General features: G+C 44.4%; 1 protein-coding gene across 1 annotated transcript in view; it reads right to left on the bottom strand.

Moving 5' to 3' along the window:
* Positions 1-15,942, bottom strand: part of LOC138953168 (transcriptional adapter 2-beta-like) — a 43,641-nt gene extending 27,699 nt beyond the window's left edge. The window contains exons 1-10 of the mRNA XM_070324967.1: positions 15,698-15,942; positions 15,517-15,576; positions 14,467-14,567; positions 9,324-9,364; positions 8,843-8,893; positions 7,240-7,296; positions 6,704-6,807; positions 6,209-6,281; positions 5,558-5,717; positions 3,795-3,874 (exon numbers count right to left, since the gene is read on the bottom strand). Of these exons, the coding sequence (XP_070181068.1) occupies positions 3,795-3,874; positions 5,558-5,717; positions 6,209-6,281; positions 6,704-6,807; positions 7,240-7,296; positions 8,843-8,893; positions 9,324-9,364; positions 14,467-14,567; positions 15,517-15,576; positions 15,698-15,790 (820 nt within the window). The 5' untranslated portion in view covers positions 15,791-15,942. The remainder of the gene's footprint in view (positions 1-3,794; positions 3,875-5,557; positions 5,718-6,208; positions 6,282-6,703; positions 6,808-7,239; positions 7,297-8,842; positions 8,894-9,323; positions 9,365-14,466; positions 14,568-15,516; positions 15,577-15,697) is intronic.
* Positions 15,943-16,109: the final 167 nt, after the last annotated feature.

The following is a 16,109-nucleotide window of genomic DNA, read 5'->3' as shown; positions in this document are numbered from 1 at the left end:
ACCCAACAAGTGAGCCTCTCGAAGAACCGATTGGGTATGCTGCGAGCAGCCTATCTGGGATTGATTCAGAACGAGCCAATCGTCCAGATAGACCCGCAGACGAACCCCCTGCGACCTCGCCAGAGCGCAAAACTGTCTCACCACCATGGTAAAGATCCATGGTGCGAGAGACAGCCCGAAAGGGAGCGCGCGGAACTGGAAGACCTGATCTCCCCACCGGAAACGAAGCCATTTCCGGTCGGCCGGATGCATGAGAATGTGGAAATATGCATCCGTCAGGTCTATGGAGGTCGCCCAATCTCCTGGGCGCAGAGAGTCCCTGACCGTGGCCGGCGTCTCCATCTTGAACTTGATCTCTCTCAAAAAAGTGTTGAGGAGAGATAAGTCCAAGACGGGGCGCCACGCCCCTGAAGCTTTGGGGACGGCGAAAAGCCGGCCGTAAAACCCCAGTGAGCTTTGGTCCAGGACCCTCTCGACCGCGCCCTTCTGCACCAGGGAGACAATCTCCGCCTGAAGGACGGATCTTGCTTCCTGCGAGGAGGGGGGTCTGAAGAGCGGCGGATGTCGGGAAAGAGGTGCCTTCTCCTCCCGCCATAAGAGACGGAAGCCCGATCTCACAACTCCCACTATCCATTGGCTGTCTACTGATACCATCCAATGGGAAAGTGCCCGGGAGGGGCCTCCCGCCATCACCAGAGTGGAGGGCGGGAGGGTGGTGAGATCGGGAGCGCTTCATTGGGGGTGAGGCTTGCTACTCGAGCCGCCTCGTCCCCTTCCCGACGCCATCCGTTTCTTGCCGCCTCTAGAGCTCTGCTGTGCAGGTCTCTTCTGAGCAGGTTTGGGATGAGAGGCCGGCTGAGACTTCCCTTGCTGGGAAGGCTTAGCTTGCTTCATGCCCTGTAGAGTCATGTCCAGGAATTGAGAATCCTTGTTGGACTGAATCTCCTGTTGCCGAGCGACAAGCGCCATTTGGCTGAACAAGGAGCCCTCCACAACCGGAGACACTCTGAGAGTGTCTCTGGTAACCTGCTCTGCAAACTGAGAGTTGGCAAGAAACAACTCCCTCCTCGCCAAGACTGCGTGTGCGTACTGTAAAGAGGACAGACGAGTCTGTTCCTCGTTTACCTTAGCCAACGCTGTGAGGAGGGAGGAGACGTCGTCCGCGTTCTGCTCTTCGCTGAGCGTAAACGGGACTAAGTCGTCCGTCAAAGCCCTAGAGAGAGCCCGAATCAGCGTGTCGGAAATTGAAGCCAATTCCAACAGCTGACGTCCGACTTCCTCCAGGGAGAGGAGAGTGCTATCTTTCACCGGAATGACTGAGTCGCCCTTGACTGGCTTGGCCAGGAGTGCTGTCAAGTCCGGCGTCACCGGCAAGACGGAACGCGGAAGTGCGTAAGACGCAACAAGGTTCCGGCTATGCCGAGGAAGCGCGAGCTTCCGCTGAGGCAATGGCACGAAAGTAGAAGTCTGTGCCATCGTCGCCAGCCAAGGCTGAGATTGTTCCGGAACTGTGCCGAAAGGCACCAGAAACGGAACAGGGTCCGAAGGCACACCACCTGTCCGCCTAGGCGCCGACGCCCAGACTTGCGACAGATGGTAGGCTATGGCGGGCGACTCCGCGAAGCGGAAGGAAGGATTAGCCTCCTTAGCAGGTAGGAAATCCGACATCGCCGAGGGTACCCCCGAAGTGGGAGCCACCGCCGCAGCCGTGCCCTCCGGGAAATAACGTGAAGTCACCTCAGCTGCTGTGTCCAGGATGACACGCAGCCTTGACGACATTCCCGAAGGAGGCTCTTCACTGGCCACTGATTGCACATCAGAGTGGTCACAGGAAGTGCCATGACCGTAGTCATCCAGAACGCCGGCGGCAGGATACGCGGGATGACCGGAAACCGGAAACCCGTAATCCTGGAAGTGATCCCGACTTGAACCCTGACTAAAGTGCATAGGGTAAGACGGAAACCCATCCGAAGCCACCGGATGTACGTGGGAGGAAGTCGCGACCCCGTCCGGGGGAAGTGACAGCCTGCCTGGTTGAAGCGCCGGAAGCGCGAAAACCTCACGCCGTTGATCCCTCTCCTGCAGCCAAGCGGACGTGCTAGGATGAGAGACAGCGTGTCCGGCCGAAGCCGGAAGTGCAGACGTCGAAACCGCCGGGGGCGGAAACGACGAATGCGAGAACTGCGGCTGAGAGCCGTAAAGCCCGGAGGCCAGTTCTCGGTCAAACCCGTCACTGCGGCACTGGGTGCGGGCTAGTGAGGGCAGACACCGAAGCTGAGCGACAGATTCACCATACGGAGTACTGTTGCCAGTAGAGAGCAGGGAGTGACCCCGCGCCAATGAACCGTTTCCCGTGAGGGAATGTCCGAACGCCTCACGAGGGCTGCCAGACCGGTCCGACTTACTTGAGACGCCTGTGGTAGAGGCGGAAGCAGCCTGAGCATGCAGACCGGAAGCCGAGGTAACCACCACGGAAGCGAGGGAACGCACCCCCCCCATCTCCGCAGGAAGGAAAGCGCTAGCGGAAGGAGACGCTCGTTGCATTTCAGTCTGAACCATGGAACGTATCTCTGGGAGTAACGAACTCAAAAAGGAGGCAACGATAGCCCCTTGCTCCGGAGCCGCGGAGGGCGGCGGCGGAGTAACGGCAGAAGTACTAGGACGAGAAACAGTGCTAGGACCAGGCGGTGAAATGGGCACCGTCAAAATGGTATTGCGTGCTTCATCCGACACGACCACCAAAGGCTTGGTGCTAGAAGATTTAGGTTTCACTTTGCCCTTCAAATCGGATTTACCCTTACGTTTGTCTGGATCAGCCATGCTGACGAACAACGAAAACGTAAACAAGCAAAAAATTTCACAAGGAAAGTTACTGAAAATGAACGTAAACACGAACCGCAAGCAGTAACTAACACGCAGAAACAAACCAAACTTGCAACAAAACAGTGAACAAGCACAGGTTAAACGCCACAGACAGCAAGTCAGCCAAGCTGACAGAAGCAAAATGGCCACACGCACGTGTTACTGACACACAGAGTCCAAGGGACAAAATATCAGCAACAGCAGGCGAAAACGAACAAAAACCACAGAAAAAACAGAACGGGCTCACCAAACGAAGCCCTGACAGGAGAACGATGGGTTACGTGGCCGGCAAGTGAACAACTCCACCAAAGGCAGCCACAGAAAGCGCACAAAATTTCCAACACAACCTCTCTGCAAGACGCTGAAGTCAGTATGAGCGGTCACGTGGTGACAGAGAGGAAGTAGCTATATGGGAGGTAACTCCCAGGGAACCTGGCTGTTACCATAGCTATTCAAGCTTTTTTGGTAGGGGTCGCTTCCCTTTGTTTGTTTTTTGATGGGTAGCGTTTTTTCAGTACCTAGCATCTCAGACGTAGTCAAATGCTTTATGTGATTCGGAGTAAGAATATGTAATTTAATCTATATATATATTGAAACTTTTGTTGCCAACAAAGATATCTGTTTACACTACATAAAGCGATTTTCTGTAAAGTGTCCTTCCCAAACACAACCTTCTGCAGCACATCAGCGAGGCTGTTCATTACTTATTTCATTTTCATAATTTCTGACAAACTATGGCATCCTATCAGCTCGACACACCACTCCCATTTATTTCTACGAGCAAAACTGTTAAACTCTTCAAACTTTATTCTAAGTTTATCTTGGTATTTTGGCATGGACACCCTTTGGCTTCCCAATTAAAGCTCATGAAGGCTTGTCCCCGCTTTTAATCAGACAGGAACGTTTAAAACAAAGGAGGAAAAGTCACTCACTCAGTAAGCCATCTTGTAACCTCTCCAGGTCTTCACTCATCTGGAATGGAGTGAACACCTTCATCTTCTCCACAAACTCCCTGCACAAGCAACACCACACTCTGTCAATACACATTCAGGGACAATAACAGATATACATGCAATCTTTATTTGGTGTTTAACGTCGTTTTCAACCACGAAGGTTATATCGCGACGGGGAAAGGGGGGGGAGATGGGATAGAGCCACTTGTTAATTGTTTCTTGTTCACAAAAGCACTAATAAAACAAGAAGAGCAAACGCTCGATCGAGTCACTTTCGCAGTTCTGAATATTATATGAGGCATCAGATGGACAGGAAGAAATTGCTATTCACAACACAATGAGTCACGTTCACATAAAATTTGAGCCCGGTCACTTTTATAGTTTCCGAGAAAAGCCCAACGTTAAGTTGTGTGTTGCCGAACAGAAAAGGCTAGTTATCTCCCTTGTTTTTCTGATAACGTTCGTAAAAGGCTACAGATGTAAATACTTTGATGTAAAGAATAATCCTACAAAGTTTCAATCACATCCGATGAACTTTGTCAAAGATATAAAATGTCTAATTTTTCCTTTGACGCTGACCTGTGACCTTGAAAAAGGTCAAAGGTCAATAAAACCATCGTTAAAGTGTAGAGGTCATTGGAGGTCACGACTAAACAAAATATGAGCCCGATCGCTTTGATAGTTTCCGAGAAAAGATATAAAATGTCTAATTTTTCCTTTGACGCTGACCTGTGACCTTGAAAAAGGTCAAAGGTCAACGAAACCACCGTTAAAGTGTAGAGGTCATTGGAGGTCACGACTAAACAAAATATGAGCCCGATCGCTTTGATAGTTTCCGAGAAAAGTCCAACGTTAAGGTGGTGTCTATGGACGGCCGTCCGGCCGGCCGGCCGGACGGCTGGCCGGACAGACTAACACTGACCGATTACATAGAGTCACTTTTTCTCAAGTGACTCAAAAATTGCTCCAGGGGCTTGCAACGTAGTACAATATATTACCTTACTGGGAGAATGCAAGTTTCCAGTACAAAGGACTTAACATTTCTTACATACTGCTTGACTAAAATCTTTACAAACATTGACTATATTCTATACAAGAAACACTTAACAAGGGTAAAAGGAGAAACAGAATCCGTTAGTCGCCTCTTACGACATGCTGGGGAGCATCGGGTAAATTCTTCCCCCTAACCCGCGGGGGGTAGATATACAGGCAACACCACACTAGTTCAACACTCATACAGGCAATACCACATTTAGACAACACCACATTTAGACAACACCACATTTAGACAACACTCATATAATCACAGATCTATAGACAACACCACATTGTCAACGCTCACTCAGGGACAATAACGGAAAATAACAATTGCACAACCAACATCACGCTCTGTCAAGACATCCTACATGTCAAAACTATGGACCTGTCCACAGGGCAGGGGTCAGACAAATGAGACACATCCAAAACTATGGACCTGTCCACAGGGCAGGGGTCAGACAAATGAGACACATCCAAAACTATGGACCTGTCCACAGGGCAAGGGTCAGACAAGTGAGACACATCCAAAAGGATGCATCAATTACAGAACAAGGCCTGAGAACAACACTTTAGCAGTCATACAATTTCCATCATATTTTAAAAGGGACATGTCTGAAACAGACACAAATGCCTAAAATGCTCTGTGCTCAGCCGTCCAGCATAATTACAGACAAGTTATCATCAGTCAGCAGCCGAAAACTGACCTGTCCTCCTTGGCAAACTTGCGCTTGGGGTTGGGCGTCTTGCAGTTCTTGTTGGGGATGACAGACGTGGAGATGAGGCTGTGGGTGCGTGCTATTCGCTTCCGTCTGTCACGCTCGCGTAACCTCACCCGGTACTTGCCAATACACGATAGCTTTACACCTGCAGGAAAGAAACCACATACGTTACTGTCAGCCTCAACAGCATTGCTGAAACATTCTACAAACTGACAACGCTATGCAAGCACATATTCAATACAATTGTTCAATCTGCTAAACAGAAGTCTACTTCCCACCCCTAAGCTATCAACATCAACAGACAGAGACAAGTTCCTCGCTGTGAACCATCTAGCTTCTCCTGAGACTAACTTTAGAATGTATCAAAGCTTGTGGGGAGTTGGGGGTCAGATATTTAAAGAACAGATCATGTCACACCACAAACATAGCCTCCATGGCAAATATATTCAAAGTCGTCACCATAACTTAGGCAACTACTGGCAGCAAGGAAAACTCTTCGATTTTGTAATCGTAACAGTCAGTCATGACAGTACAGTAATTGTTATTGATCAAATGTTTATTTCAAAATGGCTACAATCCTTAAGAAATATGTCACAATAAATCACTGTGTACACCAGAGAAATAAAAAGAACGTACTGAGATCAAGGTCGTCATCCTCAGCGTTGATAGCCAGGCCGCTGACTAGAGTTTCTGCCTCGTTGTCGTACTCCTGAAACGTAGAGAAGACAATGATGGACTCTGTCTCACAATCACACTTGACTGCTGCCGTCTTACTCCGACTCCGCTGTCTTGGGTGGAAGAAAACTCCATCAAAGGACATAGTCTAAATACCAGGAACTCACTTACTTCTTACCCCTTGGAACCACAGTCTTGATCACTTTTTTTCTGATTTCATGACTCAGCAATTAAAGTCCAAGAAACTGACAAAACCTCCGAACCTTTCCATGTTTTCTCCAATCTTTTAATAACATTGACATTCAAGTTCTCCTGACATTATCCAAATCTAGGAGCCCTGAAAAATCAGCCCAGCACATGACACACGCAGATCCAAATTTTAAACTTGACTGGCCAAAGGACCAAAGAGACGGGTGAAATGCAAAGTGCATGCTACATAACAAGTACACTGCTCACCCTCTCAAAGTCATCTCTGAGCGGCATGTAGCCCAGCTCCTGTTGCTCCTGTAGGGACAACTCCAGGGGAGGCAGGGGGGTGGTGATGCTGGGTGACAGGGGTCCTGCAACACACAACCACTTTTAGATACCAACACACAACCACTTTTAAATACCAAGACACATACACACGCACACACACACAGGAACACATCCAGTACCAGGGGAAAGAGGTGATGTGTGGAGGTAATGCACCATCGGCGCATACAATCTGAAAATGATTCATAAGACTTCCACTCAGCGGGTGAAACACACTGAAAGAGCACATTGAAGTTACGTAGCACCGCGCACAATTTACAGTGTTAGGATTTGGACTAAATAAAAGCAAAAGCGCGCATCAAATCGAGCACACACACAATTAGATAACAGAATAGGCAACTTACTGATGCAGTTAACTTGAACTTGAAGCTGAAAGTAAAACTAAAAGCATAGGGACACACACTCCACAGCTCAATGATGAATATCGGTAGCAGAAGCAAAAAGACATCATTTCTTACCTCCTTCAGGACAGGAATGATCGGTCACCCGGCTGGTAGATTCTGATGGAAAAGTCGCTGCACAACAAATGATCACTGTAATAACACACAGTAGCCACATACATTCAAATCCATCAAAAACGACATAAAAAAACATGATTTACACTAGGCTTGACAATGCTGAGTGTTTCTGAAATGTTTACATTACATGTGGGAATAGAGAACATAAACCATGACCAGTATCTCACTCAAAATTAACAGTGAACTTGGAACATAAACTGATTGCTGTGGCAATGACATGAAATTTTGAAATTAATGGTTGAATGACAAGAAACACACCATTTTAAAGAGATCAACATTCTGAGCACATAGCAATTTGTTTTATTTGAATCGGTGCAGTAGTTCTCGAGATATGGTCATTTTAGTTCGAAATCACTTTGCTTTGAGCGAGCCGAGATCGCAACCTCTTCAGAGACGAGTTGCCCAGAGCGGTTCGCCACGGGTCGCCCGCAGTGCGAATGACAGAAAGCCGTTTCTTAGGGCAGTGCAGGAAAGCGCTCGCGAAGCACTCGGCGAGCGGCTTTGGTATATGCTCGCCCACTGCGCGCCGCGTAATCCAAGATGGCGGCGGTGTTTACACTGTGATGCCGTGTAGCGTGTTGCGATCTTTTCGGCATGGTTTTCTACGTAACCCGAGGAATCCACCGCTTTTCAAGGTTCAGGGACTACCCCAGCTAAATTTTCCATCATGACTACGTTATCTTTGACGATTTCACTGACCGAATCGTCTACTAGTTTAAGAAGTACAACTTTTTTCATATCTCGCAGCAATCGTGCTTTCTTCGTCGCCATCGTGAAGCGATTTGCCTCATTGTGAGCCCGTTGCATAGACCAATCCAGAGCGACTTTTCTCTGAGCGGGCTATTGTGATTCTGAACAACGCATGGCAGGCTTTTGATCGGCCGAGTTTTGCATTTTTCGGGTCCAGTTTTGCGCAGCATAATCGTGGGGAATAAGTCATTTCTCGCTCGATTCTTTTGATTTTTTGGCTTAAATGAAACAGAAGTTTAATGTTTTATAAACTGCATTTCAACCGTGTATGCCGATGGAAGTTTTCAGACCAAATTTTAGTGAAACTCACACGAGTAATATTCACAGACATGCTGGCGGAGATGTAGCTTCAGGTGGTTCGCGGTTTTTTGTATGGGAAAGATGAAGGCTTTCTCTGATTGGTTGCAAAATATCCCAGCCCTCCAATGAAAATTACGGTATTCCGAGCAGTTTGAAATGAACTGGTCGTCTGCTAAGAGTGACGCGAAAATGGCCGCGAGAGGCAGTGAAGACGAACACGCACTTTCACACTCAAAATATTCCAAAACACATCTTTTATTAATTTCATACAGTAAACTTTGTTTTTGAATCATTTCTTTATTCATTCCTTTTTTATTTGATACATAATATGTGACTCACAAACATCAATTATGCCAATTATTTTTCACTCGAAGTGAGAAAAAAAGTGCCTTTTCTAAGTTTTCACTGTGTGCTCAGTTGACTCTGGGCGATGTGGCAATGCTACTGGTAACTAAACAGGAAAACTACTGTATAGCATCTAACAGTAACATACCTTTTCCAATGTTTCCATGGATGTAATACTGGACGTAATGCTCCTCGCATTCTAAAAACAGAGAAGATAATACATTAGCAACAATATCATGCACCAAATACTGCTGAGCAATGAAAAGTGAAATAATGATAATCATAAAAATCATTAACGACAATAACAGCCTACCTCAAAAGGCAGCCCTTAATTCAGCCCCAAGTCGACTTCGCGAAGTCTTTTTACCGAAAACTCAGTACTAATGCCCCGTGCGGCCAGCTTTGCCAAGTATACTTCGCGTAGTTGTCTTCGCCCAGTTATTAGTTAAGGACAGGCTTTACAAGTTGCTCATCTATTAGCACCTTTCTCTGTATCTTGTTAAAACTCTATCATTGCCTATGCACAGAGAAAAGATCAAGATTCAGCAAAGTTGGGACTGTTGCAACCAGATATATCTGTCCGAGTGCAATATCACGCAACGCAGTGTGCAAAGCCACAGACTCCTCACCTGTTTCTGTCCGTGTCTCCACATGACCCGCAACATCACTCCTGCAAAATAAGGACAGGGGTCAAGCTTTATTGACATAGACTCTTAACACAACAAACACATATTCTATCTTTGATGCCCAAAACCATAAGCACTGAAATTATCAGATGTTAAAAATTGTTAAACCATCAATGTTACACACCCACGACTCACTCTCACAACATTCACTGAAATTCAGTGATTCACACAAACAAAGCAACATTTATAATTAAAAGAACCATTGTACGAAATGTTAGGCACAGTGAATGAGTGATGGAATTGAAAACCTCACATAACTCGCAGTTCTGACACAGACCTTAAAATGTGTGGAACTTTCTACTTTGGTTCAGACATTATTAATTCATTGTTACAAGAACCATGAGGTTTGCCTTTGAGCTTGATAGTCAAGCAAAGTTTAACTTTGAGTTTGATCATGCCAATGTAACAACTAACAGTGCTTCAAGTTCAACCTAAACAACTGAAACTGAACGCAGAGATTTCACATTCAAGTTAGTTTTGTGCAATATGTGTGTGATTCCCTTACCACCAGGAAATGCAGATGGCACTATTAGTATTACTGGTGTCAGAAAGTGCGTCTCCCGGAAACACACCCACTTTGCATCAAAACAGTCCGAGTAACATGGTTTCAACAACACTTCCATACTCTGAGAGTGACACCATGTTTTTAAAGTGAAAACTGAAATCAAACTAGTTTTGCATTTAGAAGACACCCGTCATCACCTGAAGTCCCGGTGTACTAATCACAAGTTTCTCCTGGGCCCAAACATGGAAGCAAAATCTCAGTTTATGTCCATGTTGCCCTTATCTGTCTCCCTTTAAACCATCTAATCTTTAAATGTCATGCCATCTGGTTACAAAAACATTGCTTTCAATTTTCATGCTGTGCATTCATGCCATCTAGGCAAAAAAAAGTTGCTTTCATGCCATCTACTGATCTAGTCAAAAAAGGTTGCCCTCAGTTGAGTCATGTTTGGTTGTAGCATGTAAGTGAATGGGAAAAGCGAACAGTCTCTTCTTTATTTCTTTACTAGGCTGTCACTATAACTATTAGGGGTTTAATTAGAGGCTGTCACTATAACTATTAGGGGTTTAATTAGAGGCTGTCACTATAACTATTAGGGGTTTAATTAGAGGCTGTCACTATAACTATTAGGGGTTTAATTAGAGGCTGTCACTATAACTATTAGGGGTTTAATTAGAGGCTGTCACTATAACTATTAGGGGTTTAATTAGAGGCTGTCACTATAACTATTAGGGGTTTAATTAGAGGCTGTCACTATAACTATTAGGGGTTTAATTAGAGGCTGTCACTATAACTATTAGGGGTTTAATTAGAGGCTGTCACTATAACTATTAGGGGTTTAATTAGAGGCTGTCACTATAACTATTAGGGGTTTAATTAGAGGCTGTCACTATAACTATTAGGGGTTTAATTAGAGGCTGTCACTATAACTATTAGGGGTTTAATTAGAGGCTGTCACTATAACTATTAGGGGTTTAATTAGAGGCTGTCACTATAACTATTAGGGGTTTAATTAGAGGCTGTCACTATAACTATTAGGGGTTTAATTAGAGGCTGTCACTATAACTATTAGGGGTTTAATTAGAGGCTGTCACTATAACTATTAGGGGTTTAATTAGAGGCTGTCACTATAACTATTAGGGGTTTAATTAGAGGCTGTCACTATAACTATTAGGGGTTTAATTAGAGGCTGTCACTATAACTATTAGGGGTTTAATTAGAGGCTGTCACTATAACTATTAGGGGTTTAATTAGAGGCTGTCACTATAACTATTAGGGGTTTAATTAGAGGCTGTCACTATAACTATTAGGGGTTTAATTAGAGGCTGTCACTATAACTATTAGGGGTTTAATTAGAGGCTGTCACTATAACTATTAGGGGTTTAATTAGAGGCTGTCACTATAACTATTAGGGGTTTAATTAGAGGCTGTCACTATAACTATTAGGGGTTTAATTAGAGGCTGTCACTATAACTATTAGGGGTTTAATTAGAGGCTGTCACTATAACTATTAGGGGTTTAATTAGAGGCTGTCACTATAACTATTAGGGGTTTAATTAGAGGCTGTCACTATAACTATTAGGGGTTTAATTAGAGGCTGTCACTATAACTATTAGGGGTTTAATTAGAGGCTGTCACTATAACTATTAGGGGTTTAATTAGAGGCTGAACAGATGATGCAATGTTGTGTCCATGTGCAGTGAGTGGAGTGACCGAACGAGTCTGACAAAGCTGGACATGGAGAAAGTTTAGATCACTACACTGGTAAGCAAAATGCCACGGATTATTGACAAAGTGTAGAAATAGTCAAGATTGAGGTCTGCCTTTTGACGTCCCATGAATTCATGAGTATGTGCCCTTGGCGGCCCAATCAGCGACATATGAGTCTTTTATGACTGTCGTAAACATTGTATTGGTTCTTTTTGTTAGCACACCTGGCGACTATCTCTTAAGCCCGCTACTAACTACAGCCGAACCACGCCAAACTAGTTCGGCGAATGTTCGGCGACGTCATCAAATCAGGGGATTTCCCTATTTTTGGGTTGCAGCGGTACGGTTCGCCAATACAATCCTGCAAACGTTCGGCGTGTCATTGGCGAACTGACTTTTCATTGGTTGAATATTTCTGTATCTCCATCCTTGAACTTAGTTGAAGAGTGACGATACGTAGAGGTTACATGCCGAGTCTCAGTGTTACACGACACTTGAGATTGCCACAAGTTCTCAAATGTCGTATAGTTGTGTTCTTTTATTCTACGTCGCCCGTCTTCGCAGCAGCAGAAAACAACTCGTCAAATTGAGTTCGAGGATTTATTCAGCATTCAATACATACAACTGCACAACGTAGCAGAACTCAAATAGAAGCTTTTTTAACATTCAAATCGCGCTGGCATATATAGTAAATACTCAATCTCGAGAATATTCCAGACCGAACATGATACAACTACATTATACGAGCCGTCTATGGACTAGAACAGTGACGCTCTCTGTGACGCACATCAAAAGCGCCGACGCACTTAATCCGAACGAACGCCACGAACTCACACTACAAACAGCGTGATAAACAACTTGTTTTGACAGGACTAGAAAGTTCACCTGCATTCTCGTCCAAGCATAAATATTGTGTTTACAAAATATAATATCGGTACTTTCCCACAAAGTACAAATAAGTCAACCACATTCAACACACAAAACCGAACCAAAGCTCAGCAACGGTAGCGTTTCCTAACACTCAGTGATTATTAAAAATAATGGTCGAAGTTAGCGGATCATGAAAAATGCGAGCTTTAGCGAGCTTTTTCATGACCGCGAACTGAGACCATTATTTTTTATAATCACTGAGACGAGGTGTGTAACCTCTTTATTCCTCCTTTCTTCAGTTATTCAAAGAAAAGAGGAGTTTTTTTGCGAAAGTTTGATCGAATCCTATTCACTCACTCACTGTGGCAAATACCTGCGCAGGCGATCGATTAATGCGCGGTTGTATAGTTCCGTGCAAATCATTCCATTCTGTTAACACTTCTTGTCAGTTTTCCTATTTTGGACTAAAATCAAGTACACAGATATGCTGTTATTCTGCTGTGGCGGCAAAGGCAGATATTGTGTGTTCTATATATGTTTTGGTATCGCTTAGGATAATCATAATGTTCTTTCGTCAAATGGGACTAGCAGACGAACTTTTGCACCCGTGTTCTAACGTTAAAAACTGTATGAAGTTCAGTTTTCTGGGGAAAATAGTGTAAGAAACCGCTTTATGTTGTTTAAATTGATGAGATGTGTTCATTTGGTTGCGTGTGATATGTTTATTAAATGAAATATTGTTGAAAACTGACCGTCGGATTGCAGTCTGTTGTCGAAGAAACTGAGTGAAAAGAAATTTGAAAGGGGAACTACTCTTGTCGCTAGACAAAGTACGAGAGTTACTTGCCTTGGGAATTTGCTTGTGATGAACGTTTGTGCACGGCAGATCTAGATTCGGAAAACAACCAAACTCATGGATTTTATATGGAGATTCATGTGTTCAAGCCTGTAGTTGTTAATTCAAATGCGGTATGTTTGTATTGTTTGCTCCAGAGATGTATACTTCGTACATTAGAGCGTTCGGAACTTTTCAGTCGCAAAAGTAGTACCGACGCAGAACAGCTTCTCAACCCATTGCGCTATCGAGGATTCAGGCTGTTGCTGGGTCGTTATTTGTTTGGTTGCTGGGTGTTTATCGAAAAATAACTAGCTCTACAAGTTTACAGAGGTAAAGAAGCAGAGGGGGGAATAATGACGGCTATAACGCTGTCAACAGGGTCCCCACTGGTTTTTAGAAACAAAATTCCATGACTTTTCCATGAGCCTCAACAACATTTTCCATGACTAGATCCACAGGTCGCCATTTCCGAACAAGCAAACTTTTTACGTCTTGTCACTGCCAGTTTTGACACTGGCTTGCTTTGCACTGAATTTGAGTCAGTTTCTACGCAGTGTCTCTTCGACAAGCAAGTCAAGCATTTGCTACGCAGTCAGATTATCGGTAATGTTTGCTGGTCCTGTCATTTCACTAAACTGGACCAGCCACTGTTTGTATCCATCTGCACTTTCGTAAATTCCGTTTCGTAACCGTCACTGACACTGTGACTTGACGAACTGTCATTTTTTTCACCGCGATACACAGTTCATTGCGAAGATCTTCCTTGGTAATTCGATCCAATTCCGCATACTTTTTGTTGTCAAGAAACAACTTGAAAGAAAGCTGGCGTGCTAAAGGTTAATATTTTTTCTTTCTTATTTTTGTTAAATTCCATGACTTTCCATGACTTGAATTGAAATTCCATGACTTTCCAGGCCTGGAAAATTAAAAATCAAATTCCATGACTTTCCAGGTTTTCTATGACCTGTACGAACCCTGTGTCAACCGATCACGAGTCTTCTCACGTAATATTTCTTGATCATATGACCGGTATCGTCGATACATTCCGCCGCTAGTTAGTACACCGAACCAGGCACGGTGTAACGTTCGCCGAACCTTCGGCGACCTAGTTCGGCTGTAGTTAGTAGCGGGCTTTAACGACAGACCTTGATATCAAGACTTACCAGTTTCCAAAGCCATACTGCTCAACTGCATCCAGCAACATGTGTTCTTCCGCAAGGCTCCATGGCTTCTCAAGCTCAAAGGCTGCTGGTCCCCCCACATGCTGGCGTGCACAAAATAAGCACAAGTGAGCAAGATACTACATAGCAACCATGTTTTCAAGAACTCCACTAACATGCATGCTGGAAATGGATAATCGGTAATGTTGGACTTTAGCGTGTAAAATTCATACCTCATAATTCAGAGGCACTTAAGCCTCAAAATTTGCAGAACCTGCACTTGTATTTGTAAACATAACAAGTCATTCTAGATCCTTTTGCAGTCACGGAATGAACTGTACGAACGCATTTTGTTTACATGCGTCAAAAAAGGGATTATCCGAGGTAAGCCGACAGGGGAGGCAACAGTCGTGTAAGTGATGTCCCTTGGTTCACAATGTATGCATTTCCGCCGATCAAACAACCAAATAAATTAATCATGGTTAAGTTTGGAGCTCAATCCGTCAATTAATTTCACAACAAATCAGTGTTCTTTGGCTTGATTACAGGGACTTGTAGTTGTATCAAAAATAAGTTTAAGAATGCCACCGGATTCATAGCTAAAGTTCAACATTACCGGATAATCTACCAAATGTACACCACTGAAACACACAGCTCTGGCACAAATTTCAAGTACTACACTAGATCAGTAGATGCAAGTATGCACATTAATTCACTGGTGCAAATTCACCAAAATGACACTAACAGTTGTGCAGCTCATGGCAAATGTGACCCTGTGGAACAGAAGCTTCAAATATTAGTCATTTTGGTCTCTATTTGGTGGGATGTAATGGCAATGCGGGTAGGGGGAATATAATTTCCTCTCACCAAAAGATAGCGAAACCACGTGCAGTAAAGCAATTTCCGAAAATCTATTTTTGGTTTATTTTCATTGGTCAAAAATACCCACGCTAACTCCGATTGGTCCAATAGTGGAATAGACGATGCTATTTCACCCAAAATAGGGGTGTCGGTGAAATATAGGTCACTAGCAAGCAACACAAGATGTCTTACCCCGACACGGTATTTGTGCTCCTTTTTGTGTGGGCCACTCTCCACTCCACACGAAAAGCACTGAAATACATAGAAAGCGTTAATTTGAAATAAACCAAACAAACCTCACAGGAAATACACTCGCGAAGCTATCAAGATGAAAAAGAAACCAAAATGGCTACCAATCTGACGTCACACTTGCCTGTAAACAAAGGTCAAACTCCGTGCATTCTACACATCGGATGAGTAAGCCAGTAATGTCGCGCTGGCAATAGCCACAAAGGTCTTTGGCCATCACCTATGGGCGCATTAAAATCCGAAGAATACGGTGCTTGATCAATATTTGACTAAATTTGTAAGAAAGAGCAGCATTTCGCCGCTAATTCAACCACACACTCTTTTGTTACTCCTGGCCAGACGACTTGACGTCACAATTTCCCATAAGTCGATGCACATCCGGTGTTCTAAAAACAGATTCGGCGTGGCTTCAAGGCTGGACACGCGACGTGCCTGATCCGAGCTAGCTCGACAAACGAACCCGAACATTTTTGTCGGCGGTCGGAAAACACATAGCGGAAAACTACGTACATGCTTTGCCCCGCGTTGCCCTATTC

The sequence above is a fragment of the Littorina saxatilis genome, linkage group LG17 (genome assembly GCF_037325665.1).
Source record: "Littorina saxatilis isolate snail1 linkage group LG17, US_GU_Lsax_2.0, whole genome shotgun sequence".
Classification (NCBI taxonomy): domain Eukaryota; kingdom Metazoa; phylum Mollusca; class Gastropoda; order Littorinimorpha; family Littorinidae; genus Littorina; species Littorina saxatilis.
The sequence above is the reverse complement of the archived record's forward strand: the minus strand, read 5'-3'. Positions and strand labels throughout refer to the sequence as shown.